Consider the following 25,443-nt stretch of genomic DNA (forward strand, 5'->3'; position numbering starts at 1 on the left):
CTCCTTTTGTTATTATAAGTCTTTTCAAATATTAGAGAGGGTGTTAACCATTAGTTGAACGGGAACATTGTTCACATCTAGACTGACTGATAAGGCAAGTAAAATGATATATACGAGTATCAGCGAGCAAGTTCAATTTTAAAGACGATTATTATTATTTTCCATTGGACGTTCTTATGTCCATGTAGCTACACTTAAAATGCAAATGGTGTTTCGAAACATTTCTTATCTTATCAAGAACAACAAGATCTAGGGTTTGCGAATACTGTTCTGATAAGGCGAATCAAACATTTAATCTATCTTTCTAAATTCTGATAAATTGATTTTATATCTCAACAAAACTCACAAATACAGTGAAAGAGTTTAGAAAAAAAAAAAGTCCGTCAACTCATATATTATAAAGTGTTACCATGAAACATACACTCAAACAATTGTAAATTATAATATTTTAAAATTTACTTGTTCTGTAAATGTATGTGCAAACTATAAAATAATGTGATTTATCAAATGAACAACCAAAATAATACGCTATAATGGATGCCATGCGCGTGACTTTAAATCACCTTAGGCATTCAATAACACAACTGATAACAACGCAAACAATATTTACTTTAGTTAATAGAACGCTTAACATGTTTGGATTACGCTCTATTGTCAATTTAAAGGGATTTATTGGTTTCATCGTGTGTAGTACCATGTTGTTATGTATATACATATCAATATATGCAAATGGAAGAGAACAGTATTTGCAGACAACTTTAAGAACCCAGCCAAGACTGTTTAACATTGCGGTGAATGCCAACTCATATTTGAGCAAGTGTAAGAGAGCTACGTTAAGGGTACCTGGTGGATCACAGGCGCCTATTTGTGTGTATAATGCTAGTGAGGATATTTGGGTCTCGGGTGACATTATCAAACATCAAAGCTGGGAATGGGAAAATGTTGTGACAGTTTGGAAACTAATGAAACCGGTAAAAGATATGGCTTTCCTTGACCTCGGATGCAACATTGGTGCATTTACCATTCCAATGGCCAAACTTGGGCGACGGGTGATAGCGGTTGATGCGAATAAGGAGAATCTAAAGATGCTGGCAACGTCACTTCATCTTGGTGGGCTGGATGAAAATGTAACTATTTTTTGGAACGGCGTATCGAATGAAACGAAATATGTACATCTTGTCCCATCCACAAGCAATGTTGGTGGTACAAAGATAGAACAATCGGATATACAAAGTCCTGTAGACATTGCAAATAGTATCATTACGATAAAATTAGATGACATTTTAACAAAATTTGGTCCTAAGCCATTTTTCATGAAAATGGACATTGAGGGTCATGAAGCAATGGCACTTCGGGGCGCTGTGACATTCTTCAAAGACATTGACGTACGTTATATACTGATGGAATGGATGCACTATAAGGATACGAAAGATAAAAAGGAGGGCTCATTCATAACTGACTTCCTTGCCAAGAATTCATTCATCCCGTGTCGAATATCTGACTCCAAAGAACTAGTGATGGAAGATGCATACTCATCATGGCCAAATGACATTTTGTGGATAAAGAAATCAATTAAGTTATAGTTTGGGTCTTCAACTGAATAAATAATTTAAAAAGGCTGTGTGTCTTTATTAGTTAACAAGGACGTTTACAATGTGATAAATCATTGTTCACAGTAGTGCATTGTTTGTATTCAATTTGCTAGAAGTTATTTCTGAATTCATCAAACTGAAAAGGTAACTTCTAAAACTGAAAATGTATAACAGTATATTTTATTGAAACCTTTAGGAAAACATAACAACTGTTCCCCATATCGGAGTCATTATCAAGAAGAAATCGTTTAAAGGTTTATCAATACAACAATTTGAAAGTGTCAAATCTTTCATAAACAGAACGGAAACATTTTTTATATTTTGTTTAAATTAAAAGTACAAAGCTTTCATTTTGAGCATCTTAATTAATCCGTCTGATCTTATCCATTGAAATGAATATCACAACTAAGGGTAAATACTATAAAAAAAATAACCATAAAAGTCAGATAGGTATAAGTCAAAAGTTAATTTTAATTCACAAGAGTGGTCACAGGAGTAGAAAGATTGACCCCAATTTGATTTTGTCTAAGTGATAGTCAATTATTATTATTGATATTTAGGCTAATAACACCCCCTACATTAAAGCAAAAGCAAACATAAACCAACTTTGCCATTAATCAATGGAATGTTTTTGGTGCGTTTGATAAACAAAAAGGAACAGAATCCCAATTCTCATGTCAAGTATTAAGTTAACAAATTAACTATTCACTAATATTCAGACGAAATAAATGTAGCGATTATAATATTTACATCACAAAACGTAAACCAAATACAACAAGACCTAGATTTGACAATAACCAAAGTAACCCCTGGCCTATGAGAAAACAGCACATCTTATAATTGCAATCGTCCCTTTGTTATCTTCAAAGATAGTAAGTGCAATAGCATTCCAAATAACAATTAAAAAATACGTCAGAGACATTGCTTTTGACTTATGACATTGACATTTGAGATAAGAGACAGTTTATGCACGATACACCTCACTGTGGTCTAATGCAATTCTGTTTAGTTTGATTGAATTACCACATCAAATTATAGCTTCGATATTCATATTCTCTAGCGTTGACCTCAAAGTGTAACATTTACATTCGAGCTAAGAGCTCTTATTTTAAACGCAGTACTCATTTCCATGGTACTGAATAAGTATGTAAAGATCAATTGAATTATTATCAATAATTAAAAGATTGTGGCTGAGACAAGATTTTTTGCTATGAAATCCAGAGATAATAGAAAATATTTTCTGCACAACATACATTCCAATGGTGCAGTTCATGGTTCCCTAACATTGAAATATAGGTGCGACCCCGCCATCGAGAATAGAACAACAATTTTAATCATATAACTCCTCACCATGGAATTCTTTTATTTTGTGAAGATTACATAGACTACAAGGGTTATCATCTTCAAAGCCACACATTTAACGTATAAACTTCTAAGATTACCACCTTAAAGACACACGTTTTACATATAAACGGCTAGGATTACCAAATAAAAAGACAAACATTTTACATATAAACTTCTAGGATTGTAGTCTTAAAAGAGAACCATTTTGAACATATTTGACTTATAAATTGCTAACGTTACCACCTTACAACACACACACACACACAAAGATTAAATGTTAACAGCTTTACACATTACACCTCATACAAACATTTGCCACATATACACATAGGACTACCAACGGAACTTTACCCGGTGGTTTACATCGGTTTTTGTGCTATATATATACGCTTATCAAATGATTCATTTTCCTAAGAGTTTAGTTACACAGAATAATAAACACTTTTTAAACATTTAATAACTGTTTGTTGTATTATAATAAATCCTAAAGGTGAGTCATATGGTAATACAAACAACATCCATTTATATACTCAACAGAGCACCATTAAAAACGTTGCATATATGCCTGAACGAAAAGTGGAATTATGTTTCACGAAGAGCAACGTTCAGAAGGGCGGGAACATATCAACGGTTCAAAAAATCGGTGCAGCTTTGTATAATGGTGCAATGCATTAGACAAATACATCAATCGTTTAAAGTAGCAATTGCATTTATAATAATAATACCAAGAGTAAAGCGCGATAATCGCGACATGTGGAAAATGTTTGTTGTGCCCACTCGTATAACACAGCTCGCATTCGTATTGGTTGTCAACTAGGCACTTATGCATCAATGCATCTCGAGTACAATGCAATTTCTCATAAATTGAGATTAATTAAGGCCTAACTGAGATGCATTGAATAGACATTGAACAATTTTACTGCCTATATATGTCTGTAAATAGCTGAGCAATGCGAGTTGTTGTGGAGGTTAACATGAAAAAATGACTATTATTCAGATATCCCACGAACTATAGTCAAATAACGTTGTTGAATTTAGCAAACTAGGCGACCTTGGTTGTGATCTTACGTGTTGATAGATCTGTGTTGAAGGGATGTACCTTTTGCTAGCTCACACAATCATACAACACAGTTCACGAAACTGTCTTATAACGATAGGTTAACAGTAACTTATAACAACCTGTTATGTGGTTTAAATAAAGATGTTTTTGATTATTAATGAAACATATTACAAACATAGTTAACTTTTATACACCCTTTATCATCGGAGAGGCATATTCACAAACATTTATAATCAATGCAATCTTACTACGTGCCAAATTGAATTACATGATACAGAAACTACATTTATTAAATTTACTAAGCCCTGTAAGACATACCTTCACAAAATTTGCGTTAAAGAAGAGTAAAAGGTGTACCATGTGTACTTGCAGATTAACGAAAAGTATCTAACACAGCCTGGTATGCATTGATGTATACATTATTATCTCTTTTCAACGAAATAAGGTATAGTTATTCAGTTTGTTCAGTGTTAACATTTACAATTAGATATCAACATTTATGTTCTATAAAAGAGAGTTATTTGGGTTTTCTAAGTTTAAATACATGTGCATATGTCTCCATCATGCATTTATACATTTTGTCAGCAACTCCTGGTAAACAACGAAAACTAACCGATTATTTTCAATGCACCTGAGCGGTGCTTCATGAGCAGCGCAAAACAACAATTTAAGTCGCTAAGTTGGAGATGACAAAAACAAACAATATCCAAATACGATTTTCATATGTCTTTGAACTGATCTTTAGATACCTACAATATAAAAAGCTGAACGAAAGTTGCAACCAAATATTGGCTAGGAGAAATATAGACCGTTTGCAGTCTTTTAAACAAATAGCACTTATCTTGTTAACCTTAACTGGTGCATTCGGTGAAGTTGCTCACACCAGAACCATGAATCAGGGAGGCATTCTAGTTCAATTCTCTATCTACAAGGGTAAGGTTAACTGCTCAAGGCACGAAAGATCCTCTGTGAGAAACAATTCAATATACACCTCAACGAAGACCTCAAAAAATCTGCCGTGTACTGGTCTTCCAATGTAGGATATTTTAAAGCGATATAGAAACTCTCCCGTCAACGACACATGGACTCACTATAGAACCATTTTTGTCAAGATCAGGTCGGATGGAAACCTTATTGTGATCTCTTCCCTCTCTGATCTCAACACGTTCGGCTACAAGCCCCACCAATGACCCTCTTCCATTATTATTCCTAGCAGGCTCGCTGGAGTAATATTATTTGTAGAACAACCATGTTGCCTTTGACGTACATATGGAAATTTTTAATCTGATTAAATTGATGGAAATAGTATACATGAAGGTCTTTTAGTCATTGAGAACTTTTGCAAGTTTCGCCCACATGTAACTGATGTAGTGTTCACTGAACAGTTCGCATATAGTTATAGTACTAAAACATACACAACATAATTTTAATTATTGTACTGAATAATTATCTGATCCTTTATAGGTACTACTCATAGTTAATATTATATTTTAGTGAAAAGGCCCGCTCTAACGTACGTATTCGACTTGCACTGGCTTCTCAAGATAGATAAAATATAACTTCTTACATGACGTTTCAAAAATCTGCAATTAACACATGCTCATATTTATTAACGTTGGTTCTCTGTGCACAAAGTGAAAATAATCAGCAACTTATAGAATATAATGTCCCTTCTGTGCATTACTTTTACTAAATTGGGGAAAGTAACATGTCAAACAATGTTTTGACATCTTGTAAAGAAAAAAAACCCTTTGATATACATGCAAATGTACAGCCTGGCACTCATGTTTGTATTTGTATTACATGTTTAGTTCATTTCCCAAATTAGTGTACTTTTCAATAAAATCAATAAAATCTCATTCATCACTACTGTGGTCTCCCTTCCGCGTACGCAGCTCACACATTACTCATTTTATAAATTGATTTAACCAGATTTGTGTGTTGTGTTTTTCTTGTCATTTTATTGCAAATCATGCAAGCATGACAATAATGAGATTTAAGATGGATCACCACATTTGAATAATTATTTTGTACATATTTGTGACAACTCTTTATAAAATCTGTGTTGTGTTTTCAATTGTCTTATGATATTCAATATGATACAGTGGCTGATATCAAAAATGTAAAATAATGTATATCCAAAAGACGCACGTCTGAATAGTTATATAATTGATTTATAGTCGCTTAATTATCCGTCATAGGCCGACATACATGTTTACTATGGACTTCTGTTTATATAATCATTATGTATTTTTTACTGATTATAACGCTTGTAAAAAACAAATATGAATTTACTTTTAAACAAAATACCTGACAAGAGTTATATAATTCGATATATACTATTATAAATTGTTTGAATAATTGTTATTGTTTTTTGTTTTTGTTTTATTTTAGGTGCTTATACATATGACTTTACGTAAAATAATAAGATTTACAAATTTTCAAATTCAAACACTAGCAAATATCTAATTTCATTCCATATGAATACCTATAGTTTTGTTCCGAATAGGTAGTGTAATAATATGGACTTTACATTTCGTATATCTTTTTAGCAATATATCCCTTTAAACAATCTGTTATCACGTTTATTTCCGTTTGGTAATCATTTACTTAAATGAGTTCTTTTTTCAGCTTAAAATTCGTCACAGGTTGGCAACCACAAAGGCCTTTAAAAACCAATTAATCACATGTTCATCCTATTTAAACTTCACACTGCAAAAACGACTTCATGTTAGCAAGCCTCTAGACTGACTGTTGAGTCTAAAAATATGATGTATACAAGAATCAGCGAGAAAGAACAAGTTTAAAAACGACTTTTATTTTTCATTGCACCGTTTATAATTATGTCTGTAAAGCTATTCTTCAAATACAAACCGTGTTTAGAAACCTGTCTTATTCTATCAAGAACAATTCGATCTAGGGTTTATGCATACTGTCCAAGGCGAAATATCAAAAAAATAATATTCCTTCTTTAAATCTGTCTAGATGAATTGATTTGATTTCTTCTTTTTCAACCAACAAAAGTAGTGAAAGTGAGCAAAGAAACAAAAGACGTCCTTTAAGTCTTATATTTCAAAGTGTTGCCACGAAAACAAACACTGAAACACTTCTGAAGAATAATAGTTTGAATTAATTTTACTGACTTGATCTGTAAAATAGTGTGCAAACTTTGTAAAAGGTGGTTTATCCAGTGAACTGCAAACGTAATAAAAGGACAAAAGTAATGCCTCAATAAAATTATGATGTATTTGCAGATGAAAATAACCATTTTCTTAGAAGTATGTTCAAATGAACGCCTACCTGTTGCTAATTTGTTATTCTTCAAAACATCGGTAAAATGACTCACCTTTGAAAACACTTGCTATAATAAATCACATGTAATTTCCATTTAAGCCTAAGGTTACACTGTTTAGAATTGAAAACAATTCAAAAGATATATATTGTAGTTAATAGAAAGCTGAACATGCTTGGTATACGCTCTATTGTCAATTTGAAAGGATTAATTTGTTTTGGATGTGCAGTACAATGTTTTACTGTATATACATATCAATATATTCTAATGGAAGTGCACTTAATTATAAACAGGATTTGCAGACAAGTTCAAAACCGGAACCAAGACTGTTTAACATTGCAGTGAATGCCAACTCGTATTTGAGCAAGTGCAAGAGAGCTACGTTAAGGGTACCTGGTGGATCACAGGCGCCTATTTGTGTTTATAAAGCTAATGAGGATATTTGGGTCTCGGGCTCCATTATCAAACATCAAAGCTGGGAATGGGAAAATGTTGTCGCAGTTTGGAAACTAATGAAACCGGTCAATGACATGGCTTTTCTTGACATCGGTTGCAACATTGGTGCATTTACTATTCCAATAGCCAAACTTGGGCGACGGGTGATAGCAGTTGATGCGAACAAGGAAAACCTTAAGATGCTGGCTTCGTCACTTCATCTTGGTGGGCTGGATGAAAATGTAACTCTTATATGGAACGGTGTATCGAATGACACGATATATGTACATCTTGTCCCATGCACAAGCAATGTTGGTGGTATAAAGATAGAACAATCGGATGTACAAAGTCCTATAGGCAATGAAAATAGTATCATAACAATAAAACTAGATGACATGCTAACACAATTTGGTTCTGGTCCATTTTTCATGAAAATGGACATTGAGGGTCATGAAGCAATGGCACTTCGGGGCGCTGTGACATTCTTTAAAGACATTGACGTACGCTATATACTTATGGAATGGATGCACTATAAAGACACGAAAAATAAAAAGGAGGGCTCGTTCATAACTGACTTCCTTGCCAAGAATTCATTCATCCCGTGTCGAATATCTGACTCCAAAGACCTAGTGATGGAAGATGCATACTCATCATGGCCAAATGACATTTTGTGGATAAAGAAATCAATTAATTCATAGTTTGGATGTTAAACTGAATGAATATTTTAAAAATTTTGTGTGTGTTTATTCTTTAATAAATACATTAACTTTGGGATAAAATCATTGATCATAGAAGTGCATTTTCTGTATTGCTAGAAATTATTTCTGAATTCATCAAACTGAAAGGTAAATTCTAAAACTGAAAATGTATAAATATATATTTTATTAAAATCTTTAGAAAAACAAAACAACATAAATTATCCCATATCAGTTTATTATTATGAAAGGATCGTTTAAAATCTTATAAATGACATCCATTCTTTATCGGCAAACTATTACAATTTCATTGTTATGTTGTAAATACAACATTATGAAAGTGACAAATTAAAGTTTTTGCATAGATAGAACGGAAACATGATATCCGTTTTTAAATTATGCTAAAATAAAAAGAACAAAGCTTTCATTTTCAGCGTATTATCTAGTTTGTCTTATTTTATCCATTGCAATGAATATCACAACAAAACTTAAATACCATAAACAAAATAAACCTCAAAAGTCAGATAGGTATACGTCAAGAGTAAACTAAATTTAACAAGAGTGGTCACATGAATAGAACAATCGACTCAAATTTCATTTTATCTGAGTGATAGCCATTTGATAATCAGGCTTATAATACCTGTTACATTAAAGCAACTTAACATAAACCAACTTTGCCATTAATCAATGAAATATATTTTGAGCGTTGTATAAACAAAGATGCACTGAATAACAACTCTCAAGTATTACATTTATCTCTGTTAAAAGGGAACATATAGTTCTGTTTTTGATGAGTGTAAATGTTGAAACGTTTACAATTAGATCTTAACATCCATGGTGTACAAACGAAAATAAGTTTTTTTTAAATAAAAATGTGCATATGTCTCCACCATGTTGGTATAATTTTTTGTCAACTCCTGGTATACAACGACAACTTACAGACTATTTTCAACGCACCTGAGCGAAGCTTTATGAACAACGCGGAACAACAGTTAAGTATCCAAATAGGACTTTCATATCACTATTAACTGATCTGTTTATACCTAAAGCATGAAAATTAAAAAAAAAATCAAAAAAACATTTAGCAGAAACCTCGACCGTTTACAGTATTTCAAACTAGTAACACTTTTTTTCTGCATCCATAACGCTGTCACAGTACACCGTATGAGTAATAGTTGTTGCAAACAACGACCATAGTGTTTAAAATGTCATTTAACTGATCAGTCAATCTATCTTAAGAAAGCAATTTAAGTTTACTTAGTTTGTTTTGTAAACATTAAAAAACAGGCCGGGTTCCAACATTAACGATTAGGATATTTAACTTTGCGGTTTATAATATAAATCCAATTGGTATAGTATCTTGTCATACATCTGTGATGAAGCGCGCTGAGACACAATTTATTGCTATAAAGTCATTTTTTGCTACATTGACCAATACATAGGACTTTGACGTTTGCTGTCGAAACTCAAATGAATGCTTGACCTTGCCCTTTGCAGTAGGTGGAATAACGCTATGCAGTACACACGGACACACCTTCCCATGCCGCTGTGGAATTCTGTGACATTTAAACAAATTTTGATATGAAGTGGCCCATAACAGTTTGGACTTGAATTATTACTAAAATCCTTATAATCTTATCGACTACTATATTTGACCTTGATCTTTGAGGTGACGGAACAGATGCAAAGTGAGGAAATCATGAATGCTTAACACAAAAACATCACTGGATGCTTTACAATAGTGTAAAAAATATCCTATTCCATTTATCAAGCGAGAAACAAGTAATTACAACGCCTCCAAATTTGAACTAACTGAGACGAGATCAAATATGCTTTGCAACTACACATTCCAATGCTAATAAACGCTTTTTTGAAAAACGAACGAAATCCGATTGAAGAGACTAAAGTAACAGCTGGAACACAAGTATTACTATGGCATCCCTAAAATGCTCAAATGACCCCTCAGTGAGATCTTGACTTTTGAGATAAGAACATAAATGATTCCCGGGCTCCTCTACAAATCTGTTAATTTGAATACAATTGGGTAAGTATATACAGACGAACGGGCGGATGGACGAATAGAGAGACGGACGGACTGTGGGAGTATGACATGCCTCTCTTTGGCGACAATAAACATAAGTAGTCGCTGATATGATAAAACATAACTTATGGTTTAAGATCAACTTAATATAGCCATCAATTATATCGCTAGTTTTTATCATGACGCTTGTATTTAATTCGCATGCACGATAATGCAAACTTCAACTTGGTTACATGTTCTTTAAGTCACCGACATATAACACCACATGTAATAATAATCCTGTTTAAAATCAATTGTGCCATGAAACATATTTTAAGGTTATAAGCAACTGATGATATTCATAAAACATGTCAATGTCATTTCTGAACCTAAGTCAATTTCCTAAAAACAATCATAGTCATAATAAAAGATATATATATATATATATATATATATATATATATATATATATATATATATATATATATATATATATATATATATATATATATATATATATACTTTTATGTAAAAGTATGTGATTTTCAATACACTCAAATATGATTTAGTTTATAACATATTTATCTCTCCGGTTCGAGTTAATACTGTGTTTTAAAATTCCTTGAAAAACACAAATTGAACAACCAATGGTGTTTCAGAACGAATCGGTCTTAGCCTAAATAAGAGCTTAATGAGCAAACAAGAGTTAAGAAGCTTGGACTATTTTCTAATGATGTACTAAAATATGTTTGGACTTTTTCTATTTGATGAATTGTCAAAATTTCATTCATATCATCTTTTTAATCTGAGACAAATACATTTGTGATATCTAAATATTTAAGGTTTCACAAAGGCTCAAAACGTTATTAAATATGTGTGTATATAAAATTTCTATTAGGTGTACATTTAAGGAAACAATTGAGATATTTCTCAACCGCTGTTTTCAACCGTCAATACTTATCGATTGATGAATAAAAGCGTAACTTTAAGCTGAACTCAAAAATATGAACCGTTCAAGATGTATTTGTTGTCCTTACCAACCCAACACTGTATTGAGGATGAACCTTGGCTTGTTTAAATGAGCTATAACATATCCATATACTTTATCTCCACTTTTTATGTGCGAATAACTTAGCTCCCAAATGAATTCAAACGAAAGAAATCTGCATTTTATATCGAATTGATATTGTTAGTATGCATTGAAAAATCAATTATAACACACAGTCTAAGCAGGAGTGTATGAATCGCTAAGGCTCTTTATGCTTCAGTGTGTCTAAAAGAAGAACCAGAGTAATCGTTCATAAAGGACAATAAGTACCACACAGAACCAACCACATCAATATTTAACAATGATCCAGTTTACGGACACGAGGATCAAAGCACACACGACGTAGGACACCTATATGCGCTTGGAGAACAATATATTAAGCTCACATTGCTAGCAAGCATTTTGTTTTTATTCGATTATAGGCTTATCACGATAAGATGACTGACTGTTAATTAAATCTTTCATGATAAGTGATCCAAAGCCAAATCGTTAAATGAATGATTTCATTACCCTTAGTCCTTCAGCGTCAACTTCTGTCAAGTCGGGTGACTTCACATACGAGGGAAATCTTCATTATTATGTATAATGTTGTTTTCAAGATAAAACTATTGGCATTTTATTAAAAAACAACATTGTTCTCATTTACCATGTAAACGCACCAAAGATAATGTAGGTGCAATGTTTTCCACGTGACATTAAAACGCAACATATATCTTATCGCAAAATAGGTTCAATCATTTGTACGGTTTTATAATGTTTCATTCATTTGACTTAAATGATCAAACCAAAAAGAAACGCATATTAAAAAAAAGCTGGAGATAAATCAGTATAAGATATGTTTTGGCCACTTTCTATTATGGGAACATTTCGGCCACGTAGCTATTAAGTTAAGAAGAAAAACATATAAAGGTTGCGGACATTTTTTACCTGTATATAAAGAATATGCTGTTTTTGTTTTACCGATAAAATGAAAGTTTAATAGGATAATGCATTAAAATTGAAGCATTTGCATCAACATTATAAGGAGAACAAGATTAATGCTGAGACAAGAATATATCAAACACGTTCGCCGAAGCACAGACTGTTATCCGGACAATGTGATTAAAATATGCTACATCTTTCTGTCATACATAAATAAAATCATGGAAGATGAATTAATGATGCAGAACATCTTAAATGATTACAATACCTCATAGATTGGGAATGTTACAAGGATAATGTGAACCTGTTATTCATATTTATTTATAGACTCTAGGGCAATAGCTAGTCATTATTGTCACATGTTAAGCAAGTTTAAACAAATAAAGATGATATAGCCATAAAAATAGAGTGTATCAGACCCCAATAATCATGTTACATGCATTTAGATTTAACGGGTACTGTGGGTTTATTTGAGAAGCCTTGAGAACGTATCACTGATGAGGCGCGAAACCACATCGTCATGGGTGTCCATTGGAACTGAATTCTTTATCTGTGAAAAAAATACTATTGAGTTTCATGTGCTCTTAAATTTGCATTCCAGAAGAAAATCTAAAAAGTTTAAAACTTTTTATTAACAATATAATTTTACTTCTTTACAAAAGCGATCGTTTATATATAACTTTTCTAAAATACCAAAGCAATAATCTTTAGATATGCAAAACAAAATGCTTTGGAGACAGGTACACGTATTTATTACATCTACACTTCTGTTGTCATTAGAAGTATTTTCAAATATTGGAGAGGTTGTGAACCATTAGTTCAACGGGTGCTTTGTACTCGTCTAGACTGACTGATAAGTGAAATTTAAGATTGTGTACGAGTATCAGCAAGAAAGTACAAATGTAAAGACAATTTGTAATGTTCATTGCAACTTATTTACGTCCTTGTAGCTACACTTCAAATGCAAATCATGTTTCGAAACCTCCCTTATCTAATCAAGAACAACAAGATCTAGGGTTTACGAATATTGTACTGATTAGAAGACGTATCAAACATTTAATCTCTCTTCTTAGAATATGTTTAGATAAATTGATTTCCTCCCATTTTAACAAAACTTAGAAATACAATGAAAGAGTTGAGAAACCTAAAAAGTATTACCAAAACATACACTAAATCAATTCTAAAGTATAATATTTTGAAATTGACTTAATTTGTGCAAACTATGAAAAAGGTGGTTTATCAAGTGAACAACAGAACAGAATTAAATAATAATAATAGTGTGGCAACGATGTATTTGCAGATGATGACAATTATGTTCTCAGATTTGTTCATATAAACGCCTACCTCTCGCTGGTTCGGTTTTGCTTTAGAACATCGGTAAAATGTCCCATATTTGAAAATAATTCGCTATAATAAATGCCATGTGTGTGCCTTTAAATATCCTTAGGCCTTAGATAACACGGTCGCAACTGATAACAATGCAAACAATATCAGTTTAGTTAACATAAAGCTAAATATGTTCGGCATAAGCTCTATTGTCAATTTGAAAGGATTTATTGGTTTCGCCGTGTGTAGTACCGTGTTGTTCTGTATATACATATCAATATATTCTAATGGAAGCGCACTTAACTATGAAAAGGATTTGCAGACAACTTTAAGAACCCAGCCAAGGCTGTTTAACATTGCAGTGAATGCCAATTCGTATTTGAGCAAATGTCAGAGAGCTACGTTAAGGGTACCTGGTGGATCACAGGCGCCTATTTGTGTATATAAAGCTAGTGAGGATATTTGGGTCTCGGGCTCCATTATCAAACATCAAAGCTGGGAATGGGAAAATGTTGTCACAGTTTGGAAACTAATGAAACCGGTAAAAGACATGGCTTTTCTTGACCTCGGATGCAACATCGGTGCATTTACCATTCCAATGGCCAAACTTAGGCGCAGGGTGATTGCGGTTGATGCGAATAAGGAAAACCTTAAGATGCTGGCAGCGTCTCTTCATCTTGGTGGACTGGATGTAAATGTAACCCTTGTATGGAACGGCGTATCGAATGAAACGAAATATGTACATCTTGTCCCATCCACGAGCAATGTTGGTGGTACAAAGATAGAACAATCGGTTATACAAAGTCCTACAGACAATGAAAATAGTATCATTACGATACAGTTAGATGACATGGTAACAAAATGTGGTTCTGGTCCATTCTTCATGAAAATGGACATCGAGACTCATGAAGCAATGGCACTTCGGGGTGCTGCAACATTCTTCAAAGAAATTGACGTACGTTATATACTTATGGAATGGATGCACTATAAGGATACGAAAGATAAAAAGGAGGGCTCGTTCATAACTGACTTCCTTTCTAAGAATTCATTCATCCCGTGTCGAATATCTGACTCAAAAGAACTAGTGATGGAAGATGCATACTCATCATGGCCAAATGACATTTTGTGGATAAAGAAATCAATTTAGTTGTCGTTTGGGTGTTAAACGGAATGAATAGTTTAAAGTATAGTTGTGTATGTTTATTAGTTTACAAGAACATTTAATATGTGATAAATCATTGTTCATAGTAGTGCATTGTTTGTATATAATTTGTTAAAAGTTATTTCTGAATTGAACAAACTGAAAGGTAAATTCTAAAACTGAAAATGTATAACAGTATGCTTATTGAAATCTCCAGGAAAACACAACAACATTATCCCACATCGGAGCAATTATCAAGAAGGAATCGTTCAAAGGCTTATCAATGACATCTATATCTTTATCGGCAAATCATCCATGTCATTGTACAATTTGAAAGTGTCGAATTCTTCTTTTGCATAAATAGAAGGGAAACATGGTATCCGTTTCTAAAGTTTACTTGAATAAAACGTAGAAAGTTTCATTTTGAACATATTATTTAATCCGTTTTATCTTATCCATTGAATCGAGATAAAAAAAGGTAAATACCATAAACAAAATAAACCACTGGAGTCATATATATATATATATAAGTCAAAAGTAAATTTCAGTTAACAAGAGTGGTCACAGGAATAAAAAATGACCCTTATTTGACTTTGTCTGAGTGATAGCCATTGGATACTTAGGCCAATAATACCCACTACATTAAAGCAAAAACGAACATAAACCAACTTTGCCATTAATCAATGGAATGCTTTTGGTGCGTATGATAAACAAAAAGGCACTGAATCCCAACTTTCATATAAAGTATTGAATGCATTGTTTACTAATATTCAGTTTAATTGAACTTCTAGGATTGTAGTCTTAAAAGAGAAATTTTTTACACATATTTAACACATTAATTGCTTTCGTTACCACTTTACAAAACACATACAAGGATTAACACATTACACCACATGATTACATTTGACACATATACAGGTAGAACTACCAACGAAACTTTCTCCGGTGGTTGCTATCAGTTTTTGTGGTATACACGCTTACCACATGATTCAAACTAATTATTAGGCACATGAACAGGAATTGATCAATTAACAACAACAAATTGAGTTTAGTACGAGTAACTGTTGTGTGTACAAGCTTTGTAATTTGGAAACAATTATTAGATGTATAAATTATCATCTCATTTTAAAAGGAAAAGGTATAATTTGATCTGTTTGTTCAGTGTTAAATTTAAAACATTTACAACTTTAGATATCAACATTTATGTTCTATAAACCAGATAGAGTTATCAGGGTTTTCCAAGTTTAAATACATGTGCATATGACTCCATCACGCATGTAATCTTTTACAACTTACCGATTATTTCAATGCACCTGAGCGATGCATCATGAGCAGCACAGAACAACAATTTTATTCGAATAGTTGAAGATGGCAAAAACAAAACAATATCCAAATACGATTTTCATATGTCTATTAATTGATCTGTATATAATAACATCATGAAAAGCTTAACAAAAAGTACAATAAAAACATCTAGCAGAAACATAGACCGTTTACAGTATTTCAAGCAAATAACACATTACTTCTGCATCCATAACATAACTTTTTCATAGTGCACGGTACGAGTATTAGTTGTTGCAAACAATTAACCTATTGTTTAAAAAGTCATTTAACTGTTCAGTCAATCTTAATAAAGCAATTCAAGTTTACTTTTTTTTGTAAACATTAAAAAGCCTGGTCATGTTTCAACATTAACGATTAGGATATTCAACTGCATTTTATAATATAAATGCAAGTGGTTTGGTATCTTGACATACATCTGTGATTAGTTAACAGCTGAGACATAAATTATTGCTAAAAAGTCACTTTTTGCTCCATTGACCAATATTTATTATTTTGACGTTTGCTGCCGGAACTCTAATGAATGCGTTACCTTGCCCTTTGCAATAGGTGGAATATCGCTACGCAGGACACACGAACACACCTTCGTATGCTGCTGTGGAATTTTGTGACATTTGAACAAATTTCGATATCAAGTGACCCGTAACAGTTTAGACTTGAATTATTACTAAAAAAATTATAATCTTATCGACTACTTTGTGTGACCATGACGTTTGAGGTGACGGAACAGATAAAATGTGAGGATATCATAAATGCTTAAAACAAAATTAACTTCAGTGACTGCTTTACAATACTGTAAAATTTATCAAGATCTAATTAACAACCGAGAAACAAGTTATTACAATGCCTCCACATATGAACCAATTGAAGCGAGATCAAATATGCTTTGCACTAAACATTTCAATGCAAATGTATAGTTCATTTCATTTAAACGAAATCCGATTGAAAGAGACACAAGGTTCAACTGAAACACAAGTATTACTATGGCATCGCTGAAACGCTCAACTGACCCCTCTGTGTGATCTTGACTTTTGAGATAAAAACATAAATGAGTTCCGTACTTCTCAACTAATCTGTAAATTTGAATAAAATTGGGTAAGTATATACAGACTGACGGACAAACGGGCGAACGGACGTATAGAGAGACGGTCGGATTGTGGGGATATGACATGCCTCTCTTCGGCGACAATAAACGAAAGTAGTCGTTGATGTGATAAAATATTAATTATGGTTAAGACCATCTGAATCCATCAATCAGTTATATTGCTAGTTTTTATAATGACGCTTGTATTTTATTGGCTTGCACGATACTTCAGTGCACTTGATAACCTTTTCATAAATGCACCGATAGATAATAAAGTATGCAATAATAATCTTGTCGTAGCAGATAACCTTTATAACAACGTTTTAAATAAAATGTGCCATGGAAACATATTTTAAGCTTATACATAAGTGCCAGTATTCATAAAGCACGTTAATGTCATTTCTGAAACTTAGTCAATTTCCTAAAAACAATCTTAGTCATAGTAAAATATACCATTTTACATAAAAGTGTGTAATTTCCAATAAACTCAATGAAAAGGGTTGTCAAAACATATTTTTATGTTCTGTTCGAGTTAAGACTGTGTTTTAAAATGTCTTGCAAAAAATGAAGTGAGCTGTGTTTCAAAAAGCATCGGTCTTAAACCTCAGTTAGATTCCTACGATCAAACAACAGCTAGGAAGCCTGGAATATGTACTAATGGTTTATTAAAAGTTGTTTTGACTTAATTTATTGGATGAATTGCCGAAACCTCACTCATATCATCTATTCAATGTGAGACGAATACAACTATTCATCGATACCATTGTAATATTTAAATATGTATGGTTTCACAAAAGCTTAAAACTTTATAAAATATGTGTGAATATGAACTTTCTATAAAGTGTCCATTTAAAGTGACCCTCTTATTCAAAACCTATATATTCACAATGTATAACAAACTTTTTTGAGTGATTCACCTTGAACTACTTTCTAAACAATGCATTTATGGAAAATATGAATTACTAATAACACTATTGTAACCGTGCATTTTCAGCTGAACACGCAAGACAATTAAATGATAGATGAGTGCTAAAATATTTACTTTGATCAATTATTGTCTCATATTAAATGCGCTATCAAATATTTTCGACATTTATTATTCCTTTTTGGTATATCAAAACGATTGTATTAATTGCGGTGCATCTTATTTTGGAGAAAGAATGCATGTTTAAGGAAACACTATTGATATTTCTCAACCGCTGTTTCAACCGTCAGTACTTATCGATCGATGACGCAGTTTCTCGTTATCTTTCGAAACTTCATAAACCATTTGTATCATTTAGAAGTGTCAGTAAACATAAGGCTTGTTATTTTACGAGCCAAACAGCGTACCATACAATCATAAAGCCCAACTTAAAGCTGCACTATAACATATAAACCGTTCGAAAACAAATTTCTCTTTCTTTTCTTTTTATATAAATAATCTATCTCTAAAAGCCTAACTATCGCTTTGAAAAATGCATACAACATCAATTTTAATTTTTTTTTATGAAATCCTGCGTTCTGATTTTTGTCAGCAATCTCATAGCGCTGGTTTTATTGCAGTTTTGCGAAATTAACTCGTTTCAAGACAATCTGTGAGAGTGCAGCTTTAACACTGATGAATAACATTTGTAAAATATTGAAGATAAATCTGATTCAGATTATATCTTGAAGAACTACAAATATATTTGGTATAACAAAAAAAGTATGTAATTATGAGAAAGGACAATAAATCAGATAGTATGTTTCGCAAGTAAATACACCTTTGCAAACACATCGGTCAATACCAGCCTTTGTAGGTCATTATAATGTTATATATACCTCGGGTTACGTTTCGGTCAATACCAGCTTTGCAAGTCATTATAATGGTATATAGACCTCGGCTAAAGCAACGGTCAATACCCGCCTTGCCAGTCATTAAAATAGTATATGGGCATCGGCTAACACATCGGTCAATACCCGCCTTGCCAGTCATTATAATAGTATATAGACCTCGGCTAAAGCAACGGTCAATACCCCCCTTGCCAGTCATTATAATGATATATGGGCATCGGCTAACACATCGGTCAAGACCAGCCTTGACAGTCATTATAATTGTTTATTGACCTCTGCTAATGCATCGGTCGATACCAGACTAGCAAGTCATTATAATGGTGTATGGACCTCGGCTAATGCATCATTCAATAGCAGCCTTGTCTGTCATTACAACGGTATATTGAACTCGGCTAACGCACAAGTCAATAAGCCATTCATTATAATGATATATGGACCTCGGCAAACGCATCGGTCAATACCAGCCTTGCGAGTCATTATAAAGGGATAAGGACCACGGCTTACCCATCGGTCAATACCAGCTTTGCCAGTCATTATAATAGTATATACACCTCGATTATAGCAACGGTCAATACCTGCCTTACCAGTCATTATAATGTTTAATAGATCTCGGCTTATTCATCGGTCAATACCTGTCTTGCCAGTCACTACAATGGTATAGCAACCTCGGCTTACGCATCGGTCAATATTTGACTTGCCAGTCATTATAATGGTATATGGACCACGTCTCACCCATCGGTCAATACCTGCCTTGCCAGTCATAATATTGGTTTATGGACCAGGGCTTACTAATCGGTCAATACCTGCCTTGCCAGTCATCGTAATGGTATATGGACCTCGGCTAATGCATCATTCAATAGCAGCGTTGTCAGTCATTACAATGGTATATTGAACTCGGCTAACGCACCAATCAATAAGCCATTCATTATAATGATATATGGACCTCGGCAAACGCATCGGTCAATACCTGCCTTGCCAGTCATTATAATGGTGTATGGATATCGGCTAACGAATCGGTCAATATTAGCATTGTCAGTTATTATAATTGTATATGGACCACGGCCTACTCATCGGTCAATACCTGCCTTACCAGTCATTATAATGGTGTATAGATCTCGGCCGATTCATCGGTCAATACCTGCCTTACCAGTCATTGTAACGGTATAGCGACCTCGGCGAACGCATCGGTCAATTCTTGGCTTGCAAGTCATTGTAATGGTATATGGACCACGTCTCACTCATCGGTCAATACCTGCTTTGCCAGTCATAATATTGGTATATGGACCAGGGCTTACTCATCGGTCAAAAACCTGCCGTGCCAGTCATCATAATGGTATATTGATCTCGGTTGATGCATCGGTCAATACCAGCCTTGCAAGTCATTATGATGATATATGGTCCTCGGCTAACGATGATGGTCAATACCAGGCTTGCAAGTCATCGTAATGGTATAGAGACCTCGGCTAACGCATCGGTCAAAAACAACCTTGCAAGTCATTATAATGGTATATGGACATCGGCTAACGCTTCGGTCGATACCAGCATTGCCAGTTATTATCGTGTATATGGACCTCGGCTAACGCATCGGTCAATACCAGCCTTGCAAGTCACTATAATGGTATATGGACCTCGGCTAACGCATGGGTCAATACCAGCCTTGCAAGTCACTTTAATGGTATATGGACATCGGCTAACGCATTTGTTAAAACTAGCCTTGCCAGTCATTATAATCCTAGTTGGACCTCGGCTAACGCATCGGTCAATACCAGCCTTGCCAGTCATTATAATGGCATATGACACTCAGTTGTGTGCAATGCTTCTTTAAAGAAGCCCTCTTACCTCTAATAAGATATACCACGATTAATACGTATAGTTGTTTTAAAATTGCCGAAAGGGATTAAATAATCTATATTGAATGTTAAATAAATGTGTGTAAATGTGCAAAAACACGGCATTTCTACCTCATTTGAAGATAGGTAATCACTGTAAATCTTTTAGGACCCACCAATCTTTTGATATTTGTGCGTTATCAGCAGTAAAGTACACAGTTACTATCTTGTTATCATTACACAATATTTTCCATAAATGCATTATTAAGTAAGTATTTAAAGGTTTATCATACTAAATGTGTTTTTTACACATGTGTAGGTATATATTTTAAGTAAATCGGTCTCAGAACTTACCGTGTTATACACTGTACATCGGTCACAAAACTAACCGTGTAAGACACTGTACATCGGTCAAAGAACATACCGCGTAATACACTGTACACCAGTCTCAGAACTAACCGTGTAAAACACTGTACATCAGTCTCAGAACTAATCGTGTAATACACTGTCATCCAGTCTCAGAACTAACCGTGTAATACACTGTACACCACACTCAGAACTAGCCCTGTAATACACTGTACATCAGTCTGAGAACTAAACGTGTACTAGACTGTACACCAGTTTCAAAACTAACCGTGTAATACACTGTATATCAGTCTCAGTACCAACCGTGTAATACACTGTATATCAGTCTCAGAACATACCGTGTAATACACTGTACACCAGTCTCAGAATTAACCGTGTAATACACTGTACATCAGTCTGAGAACTAACCGTGTATACTAATACACTGTACACCAGTTTCAGATCTAACCGTGTAATACACTGTATATCAGTCTCAGAACTAACTGGGTAATACACTGTACACCAGTCTCAGAACTAACCGTGTAATTCACTGTACACCAGACTCAGAACTAACCGTGTTATACACTGTACATCAGTCTCAGAACTACCCGTGTTATTCACTGTATATCAGTCTCAGAACTACCCGTGTAATACACTGTATATCAGTCTCAGAACTAAACGCGTAATACAATGTAAACCAGTCTCAGAACTAACCGTGTTACACTCTGTACACCAAACTCAGAACTAACCGTGTAATTCACTGTACATCAGTCTGAGAACTAACCGTGTAATACACTGTACACCAGTTTCAGATCTAACCGTGTAATACACTGTATATCAGTCTCAGAACTAACTGGGTAATACACTGTACACCAGTCTCAGAACTAACCGTGTAATTCACTGTACACCAGACTCAGAACTAACCGTGTAATACATTGTACATCAGTCTCAGAACTACCCGTGTTATTCACTGTACATCAGTCTCAGAACTAACTGGGTAATACACTGTACACCAGTCTCAGAACTACCCGTGTAATTCACTGTACACTAGTCTCAGAACTAGCCCTGTAATTCACTGTACACCAGACTCAGAACTAACCGTGTTATACACTGTATATCAGTCCCAGAACTACCCGTGTAATACACTGTATATCGGTCTCAGAACTAAACGCGTAATACAATGTAAACCAGTCTCAGAACTAACCGTGTTACACTCTGTACACCAAACTCAGAACTAACCGTGTAATACACTGTACATCAGTCTGAGAACTAACCGTGTAATACACTGTACACCAGTCTCAGAACTAACCGTGTAATACACTGTACATCAGTCTGAGAACTAACCGTTTAATACACATTATAGGGGGCTGATGGGATAAGGGGTCTAAAAAACATGTTTTATTAATTTGTTCATGAAATATTACCAATCATTTCTATTAAGTTAAATGCAAAAGAGGTTTGACTGCCAAAACACGTTTCGGTTGATTTTTCTTTGAATATGCATTTGAAAGATACCTTATCAATTATTGCATTCAAAACTTACTCGGATTAATTTACTGGATGCATTAAAAGATTAAAAACGCAACAATCAACATTTATTATCTTGCCTTCAAATGTGTTTAGTCTCATAGTTTGGACCCCCATCAAGTAAACTGTTTAAATTTATTTCCAACCAATTTAAACACATTTTCAACATTTTCAACAACATTTTGTGTTTTTTCTCGAAACCCCCACATTATCAAGATATTTTTTTTCTTTTTAATCTTATTCACATTTACAATTAAAACTTTCCTAATTTGTTTCCTTATCTTACAATCCCTATGAATATATTACGGTCTAAGAAAACTTTTTTTTTAAAAACTGATAACATTATAACAGTGCATGCCTGTTCAACTCGCTAGCAGTCTTCCAAATCCGGCCATTTTAACATGCGTTCTATTTTGAAAGGATTTCTTTGTTTAATTGTGTGTGGGACTGTACTGTATTTTGTTTTACACAAACCGAACTATTTTAATGGAAGTGAGAGATATCATCAACAGGGTGTGCATGATGGTTCCAAAATACAACCAAGAGTGTTAAACATCTCTGTGTATGCCAACTCGTACTTGAGCAAGTGTATAAAGGCTACTTTAAAGGTTCCTGACAGGCCAAAGGTGCCTATTTGTGTTTATGATGCAAGTGAGGATATGTGGGTATCGGGCTCCATTCTCAAACATCACACATGGGAGTGGGACTATATTGTCACAGTTTGGAATCTTATGAAACAGGTTAAGGACATGGCCTTTCTTGACCTCGGGTGCAACATTGGCGCATTTACCATTCCTATAGCCAGGCTTGGGCGGCGGGTTATTGCGGTTGATGCGAATAAGGAAAATCTGAGAATGCTCGCGACGTCTCTGCATCTTGGAGGACTAGAGGAAAATGTAACTCTTATATGGAACGGTGTGTCTAATGAAACGAAATATGTAAATCTTGTCCCATCCGAAAGAAATGTTGGAGGTATACAAATAAAACAATCTGCTAACCAAAATCCATTTGACAAGGACAATACTATAATGACGATACAATTAGATGACATGTTAACAACATTTGGTTCCAGGCCCTTTTTCATGAAAATGGACATCGAGACGCACGAAGCAATGGCACTCGGTGGCGCTGGGAAATTCTTCCAAGAAATTGACGTACGTTATTTACTAATGGAATGGGTGCACTATTTGAAAACGAATGATACCAAGGAGGGTTCGTTTATAACCGACTTCCTTTCCGAGAATTCATTTCGTCCTTATGGAGCCTTGGACTTAAAGAAACTGATGTTAAAAGACGCTTACTTAACATGGCCAAATGACATTTTGTGGATGAAGAAGTAAAATGGTAAATAAATTGACGTTAAACTGAAAGGTCATTTTTTTATATGAATCTTGTTTTTCTGTTTACATTTTCGAATTCAACATTAGAGATAATACAAACTAATCTTAATTTATATGACGGAAATAAATAAATACGAGTTTAGGGACAAGTTAAGTGTGTCCAAATGTTTGTATTAACGGTATAAGAATCTCGTTTTTTTGTATCTTCATGTTACTTTTTTTAATCAGTTTATACTATTGTTTGTTCATAAAGGATGTTTTAATTTAATATAGTGTATACTTACTGATCCAAAAGTTAATCACGTGACCCTCCATGATACAACAATGACACCAACTACAAACTGACACCGCGTCTCGACTCGACGTCAATGACTGAATCACAAACAAAATATTGAGGGCCCTACCCGCAAAAGTGTGCAAAAGTTGGGTGGATTTTTTCACGAGTCAAGAAATAAGAATACAAGCAGACCTCTATAAAAGCGCTTTACCTGTATGAATCAAGCCTTTGTTGAAACAGGAAGGAGACAATTTTTTAATTCAATCTTAAAATGATGAAAGTCTGATCCGTCAATTTTAAGCATATTATATGTAGTGTAAGAAAACCAGACTCTCGAGCGTCAAAATGCAAACAAACCCTTCAACCACATTTCTATCAAAACTACTGTGTGTTTTAAATATCGAAAAAATCTCCTATTTAAAATGCTAGCTGATGTTCTATTTTGAGAAGAATCAAGCATATTTCCATAGCATTATTACTGTTTTTGAGTCTATGTGACCCCAAAATGCTATGTACTTTAGGTGTGAGCAAACGCTCTTACATGAATAGGCATGGCTATTGAAGACAATTTTGTCCCGACTTAAGCAATTTTAATTCAAAGTATGACATTTTTATCATACATTTCTTTAGGATTTTACGTTAAATTAATAAGAAGCCCTCTACCTCAAAGTCTGAAAAACAAATCAAATATATTTGTGGGTGTTATGAAATTGGGTGGTCAGTGTATATAAAAACGATTCAATGGTTTAATATACTTTAATAACGATATACATCTCCTGATAGTAAACACTACTCTGCTATGAACAAAAGCCTGTAGCAGTTTTAAGAATAACATTAGACATTAGGCGGAGCAACTCTGATTAATCAGGGTAGCATTTTATATGAATATTAATACAAAACAGTGGATTTTAAAAGAAGTTGTACAAACTCAATGATTACTTTTCACAGTTTTATTTTCAATATTTCTTGAGCCTACTATCTACCATACGGGAGACGTTTTTTAACAAAATT

General features: G+C 33.8%; 4 protein-coding genes across 4 annotated transcripts; all 4 read left to right on the plus strand.

The window, feature by feature from the left end:
- The first annotated feature begins 567 nt into the window (after nt 1–567).
- On the plus strand, nt 568–1,692 carry LOC128206185 (uncharacterized). Its single transcript, XM_052908491.1, has one exon. It carries the CDS (start codon nt 633–635, stop codon nt 1,581–1,583), a length of 951 nt encoding a protein of 316 aa, XP_052764451.1. The 5' UTR covers nt 568–632; the 3' UTR covers nt 1,584–1,692.
- Nucleotides 1,693–7,362: 5,670 nt separating this feature from the next.
- LOC128206186 (uncharacterized) lies at nt 7,363–8,840 on the plus strand. The gene has a single exon (XM_052908493.1). It carries the CDS (start codon nt 7,510–7,512, stop codon nt 8,419–8,421), a length of 912 nt encoding a protein of 303 aa, XP_052764453.1. The 5' UTR covers nt 7,363–7,509; the 3' UTR covers nt 8,422–8,840.
- Nucleotides 8,841–13,923: 5,083 nt separating this feature from the next.
- LOC128204435 (uncharacterized) lies at nt 13,924–14,973 on the plus strand. The gene has a single exon (XM_052905851.1). It carries the CDS (start codon nt 13,924–13,926, stop codon nt 14,878–14,880), a length of 957 nt encoding a protein of 318 aa, XP_052761811.1. The 3' UTR covers nt 14,881–14,973.
- An 8,501-nt stretch (nt 14,974–23,474) lies between these two features.
- Nucleotides 23,475–24,155, plus strand: LOC128204436 (uncharacterized). The gene has a single exon (XM_052905852.1). It carries the CDS (start codon nt 23,475–23,477, stop codon nt 24,153–24,155), a length of 681 nt encoding a protein of 226 aa, XP_052761812.1.
- Nucleotides 24,156–25,443: the final 1,288 nt, after the last annotated feature.

The sequence above is a fragment of the Mya arenaria genome, chromosome 10, assembly GCF_026914265.1.
Source record: "Mya arenaria isolate MELC-2E11 chromosome 10, ASM2691426v1".
NCBI lineage: Eukaryota > Metazoa > Mollusca > Bivalvia > Myida > Myidae > Mya > Mya arenaria.